This window comes from Nicotiana attenuata, unplaced genomic scaffold (assembly GCF_001879085.1).
Source record: "Nicotiana attenuata strain UT unplaced genomic scaffold, NIATTr2, whole genome shotgun sequence".
Lineage (NCBI taxonomy): Eukaryota > Viridiplantae > Streptophyta > Magnoliopsida > Solanales > Solanaceae > Nicotiana > Nicotiana attenuata.
Genome location: NW_017670290.1, coordinates 164,716 through 169,781, shown reverse-complemented (window position 1 = coordinate 169,781; position 5,066 = coordinate 164,716). Strand labels below are relative to the sequence as shown.

The following is a 5,066-nucleotide window of genomic DNA, read 5'->3' as shown; positions in this document are numbered from 1 at the left end:
AATGTATATGTTTAGTCTGTAACAGTCCTTTGCTGATTTTTTTCTCTAGCAAAGTGGCAGTCTGTGTCGATGTGCTTTGTCTTTTGTCCTTTCATGGAATATAGGATTAGCTGCTATATGTATTGCAACTTTGCTATCTGGTATCATCTTTACATGCATCTGAATGTTGACTCCAATTTCATTAAACCGGCGTACCAGCCATGTGATTTTTGCTGCACAAGTAGCCATGCTTCTAAACTCAGATTCTGCTGAACTTCTTGAGACAATATTCTACTTCTTGGATTTCCAGGATACCAAAGACTTCCCAAACTTAACTAGGTAGCCAGTGACTGATCTTCTTGTTTCTACACAGGCTCCCCAGTCAGAGTCACAGTAGGCAGTGAGTTGCTCAGTGTCTCTTGTAGGCATAATCAATCCCAGACCAGGAGCTTCTTTGATACGCCTCACTACCCTTAATGTTGATTCCATATGAGATACTTTAGGACAATGCACACATTGACTTAATACCTGCACTGCAAAATCAATGTCATGTCTGGTCATAGTTAGATACAATAATCTCCTTACCAACCTTTGATAGCTACTGGGATCTTCAACCTGCTTATCCTCACTTGATTCCTTATGTTTGACACATTCATCATACTTTACTGATGTGAGTTCCTGGTTTAGTTCTAGTGGAATACCGGCTGGTTTAGCACCTCCTAGACCTGCCTCAGCAACTAGCTCAAGGGCATATTTCTTTTGACACATAAAAATACTTTTATTTGATCTTACAAATTCAATACCAAGGAAGAACTTTAACTCCCCTAGATCGTTTATCTTGAACCTCTGCTGCAGTTTGCACCTAGTATCATTAATCAGACTTGGATTATTTCCAGTGACCAGTAGGGAAACCATATACACCAGAACTATTACCACATCACCTGTAGCCTTCTTAGTAAATAGGGAATAGTCATAGTGACTTTGCTCAAATCCCATTAATGCCAGAGCTTCAGTAAGCTTCAAATTCCACTGCCTATGAGCATGTTTAAGAGCATATGGAGATTTGTGTAGTTTGCAGACCTTTTGACTCTTCCCCTGTCTAGCAAACTCTTCGGGAATTACCATATAAATTTCCTATATGATATCACCTTTGAGAAAGGCATTATGCACATCCATCTGATAAATGAGCCATTGCTTTGAAGCTGCAAGGGCAATAACAGATCTAATTGTCACCATCTTAGTTGCAGGTGAAAAAGTTTCACTATAGTCTAACCTTCCTTTTGGCTATAACCTTTGGCCACCAGCTTGGACTTAAATCTCTCTATCTCCCCTAAAGCTTTATGCTTGATCTTAAAAATCTATCTGCAGCCAACAGGCTTCTTCCTAGGAGGCAAATCCACAATACTCCAGGTGTGATTGTCTTCTAAGGCTGCTATCTTAAACTTCAAAGCATCCACCAATTTAGGATTTTTGACTTCCTTTGAGAATGATTGAGTCCCAACATATGTAGAGTAAGCAAATAGAATCTAACAATATGAAGGAGTGATATGTGAGTATGTCACATGAGTTGAGATAGAATAAGCACAATTGGATCCTTTGGATTGGACTACATAGTCATATAGCCATAGAGGGGGCCTACTGATTCTAGAGGACTTTCCGAGTTCTTGTGTACTCAAAGTATCAACCATAGGAGCTTTACTTGCAAGTAGAACTTCAGTTGTGTTTGGATGATGCAACTGATCAGGAGCATTGTCATCTTCTTAGGCTGTTGGAGAGGATTGTAAGACATTGTGAGCATCTGTGATAGGGGAGATTGAGTTGTCAAGAGCAGAAGGAACAAATTCCAGCATAGGAAACAAATTGCTGACTTGTTTAATGTGCTTAAAAGGATAGATTTCCTCCTGAAATGTACATTTCTATTGACTAGGAATGTTTTTGAGTAAAGATCTGTCACGACCCAATTTTCCCTCCGTTGGGTTTCGTGATGGCACCTAGTCTCAAGGACTAGGTAAGCCTACTAAAATGCAGAATAACAACAATAACTAATAACAGCTAGAATTCTTCTGAGATAAATCCTTTATACAATGAACAACTCCCCAAAACCCGGTGGTACAAGTCATAAGCTCTACAGAGTTTCGCTACAACTTCTAAACACAACCGTATGGAAATAAGTACAACAGTGTGAATATAAAATAGGAAGGTGACTCCGAAGCCTGCGAACGCAGCAGCAGGGCTACCTTGAGTCTCCTCCGCAAGGATCCGCACAGCTACTAGCGAACAATACCTGGATCTGCACAAAAAAAATGTGCAGAAGTGTAGTATGAGCACACCACAACGGTGCCCAGTAAGTATCAAGACTAACCTCGGTGGAGTAGTGATGAGGAACAGTCAAGACACCCACTAGTCTAATAAGCAGAACAAATTTAAGTATAGAAACAACCGAACGTGATATCTATATGAAGGCTAAACGATATTGCTAACAATACAGTAACTACAATAATGAGAGGAAGCAGTAAGTAACAGTGGTAAAAAAAACCATGATAAGGCTCATAAAAGTGAACAAAAATACAACCCAAATTCGAAATCCACAAATACAGTAAGGACAGATCATAACTCAGCAACTACATCAACTTTCACATTAGGTCATAGCCAACAACTCCAATCAATTAGTCAAATCTTTCGGTCGATAAAAGCATTTCGAATTATACTTCTTCAAGCAACATTCTTTTCTGAAATAGTCCTCTAATAATGAATACCTTTTGAATATAACCTTTTCAATAAATATTCTTCGAATATAAGTCACCCTGTGACACCTCATCTCATAATCATACAATACGGGCCTCAATACCGGAACCTTAACACTTGGCATCTTGTGCCCTCATCATACCTCATAATCATACTGACAACTCACGTGTCAAAGAGTCATTCTCACATGGAAGGAAAATAAACGAGGGGTGTGTCTATACTCAGAAATCTCCAAGAGCCTCCTACCCGATAAGGGTGATTAACCACGTGTATGCTTGTGCAAGTGTCCTAACATAGTTCGCACCAACTAGTAAGCATAAGGACAAGAACGGACAACACATATATTGTTTACACAGGGATAGGATCAATGAAAACAACAGCTCAGAACACAGTGATAATAACAGGGGATCTCCCAGGATATCGTCCCGTAGTCCCAAACGTAATGTACAGAGGATCTGCCGGGATACCGTCCCGTAGTCCAAAAGTAAATATTTAGAGGATCTCCCGGGATACCGTCCCGTAGTCCCAAAGTAAATATCCAGAGGATCTCCCGGGATACCGTCCCGTAGTCCAAATCATAAATGTGTAGGGGGATCTCCTGGAATACCGTTCCGTAGTCCCAAAGTAAATACGCAGGGGGATCTCCCGGGTGCAGTCCCATAGTCCCAAAAGTAAATATGCAGGGGGATCTCCCGGGTGCATTCCCGTAGTCCCAAAAGTAAATATGCAGGGTGATTTCTCGGAATACCGTTCCGTAGTCCCAAAGTAAACATGCAGCGCAACCAATAGAAACAACAGTCACAACACAACAGAAAGCTCGTACATTACCACAATACATAAAACAACAACAAATGACAATAATACAAGGTAAGACAAGTAAATCAACTTAAGGATTGTAAATCGCAAGGAAACGGCAGAACGAGCTCACAAGGAGTAACCACAGAAAAGAATGCTGGCATAAAGGGAACAGTTCAACAACGGGGAAACTAACATGTAGCAACGATCCCACAATATACAAGTCAATAACAAGGAGATCAACACGAGTCAAGTAGTCCCAAATAAATGCAAGTCAACAAGATATAAATTATCTAAACTCCTTTTTAAGGTTGGATAAATTTTGAGGATATTCGAAAATTCAATTAAGGGAAGATGATCTTAGCTTCACTTAAGACTAAACAATTTCAAAAGGGTAATGAAATTCTCAAATAAGATAAGCAACTATGAAAAGATAGCATAACAATAGGTGAGGAGAAATTCTTCACTTAACTCAATTAGGAGTCAATTAGGCAATAAGAGTGAATCATGAAGCAATTAATTCCAATTAAGCATGTAGAGGTGAAAACAATTAAATAAGATACTCAGTCATGTCAAGAACACATTCCTACACAGTGAATATAAAGACCTAAGAACCCTAAAAAGCAAATTTTCCACAATTAAGTCCGAGCACGCACTCGTCACCTCGCGTACACGAACTACAATCAACATAGAAGACTCAAATCCTAAGGGGAAGTCCCCACACAAGGTTAGGCAAGACACTTACCTCAAAGACGACACACCGATACTCAAGAATGCACTTCTCGGGTGAAAAGATCTCCGGACGGCCCAAATCTAACCAAATTAACTTCAAAGCACAAATAAAACGCATAAGAAACTATTCCGGCTCCTAAAGTTTCAATCTTTAACAAAATCTAAAATCGGTCCAAAAGTCGACCCCGGGGCCCGCACCTCGGAACCCGACAAATTTTACAAAATCCGAATACCCATTCCAATATGAGTTCAACCATACCAAAATTATCAAATTCCGATACCATTTCGTCCCTCAAATCATGAAATTTCGTTTTGAAAACTTTCTTCAAAAGCCAACATTTTCCCTAACTAAAACACAATTTAAATGATAAAAACAAAGACTAATTCATGTAATATATTTAAGTCTCATTGAAGAACACTTACCCAATCGATTTGTGTGAAAACCCCTCAAAGAATCACTTAAAACCGAGCTCCACAAGTCAAAATATGATAAAAATGGTGAATCCCTCGATTTGAAAATTATATTCTGTCCGCCCAGACTATGTGCATCCCGAACGCGGAAGGACAATTGCGTTCGCGAAGAAGGGAAACTGAAGCTGCCAAGAAAGGCCTTCGCGAACGCGAGCTAAGGGATGCGAACGCGGAGAGTAAAGAACAGATGCTTTTGCAAACGCGAGGGGGTGGCTGCGAACGCGAAGAAGGATAAGGCAAAGCTTCGCGAATGCGAGGTGTGTTACGCGAATGCGAAGAAGGATTTTCAGGTGGTCAGCAACAAAGCTTCATGAACGCGAAAGGCGGTTCGCGATTGCGAAAGA

The 5,066-nt window shown here is 40.2% G+C and overlaps 1 protein-coding gene across 1 annotated transcript; it reads right to left on the bottom strand.

Moving 5' to 3' along the window:
• Positions 1 to 270: 270 nt before the first annotated feature.
• Positions 271 to 1,104, bottom strand: LOC109237313 (uncharacterized mitochondrial protein AtMg00810-like). The gene has a single exon (XM_019403608.1). It carries the CDS (start codon positions 1,102 to 1,104, stop codon positions 271 to 273), a length of 834 nt encoding a protein of 277 aa, XP_019259153.1.
• Between the last annotated feature and the right edge of the window lie 3,962 nt (positions 1,105 to 5,066).

Excerpts from the sequence above, each read along its gene's own strand:
- LOC109237313 (XM_019403608.1), bottom strand. The coding sequence starts at position 1,104 with ATGGTAATTCCCGAAGAGTTTGCTAGACAGGGGAAGAGTCAAAAGGTC.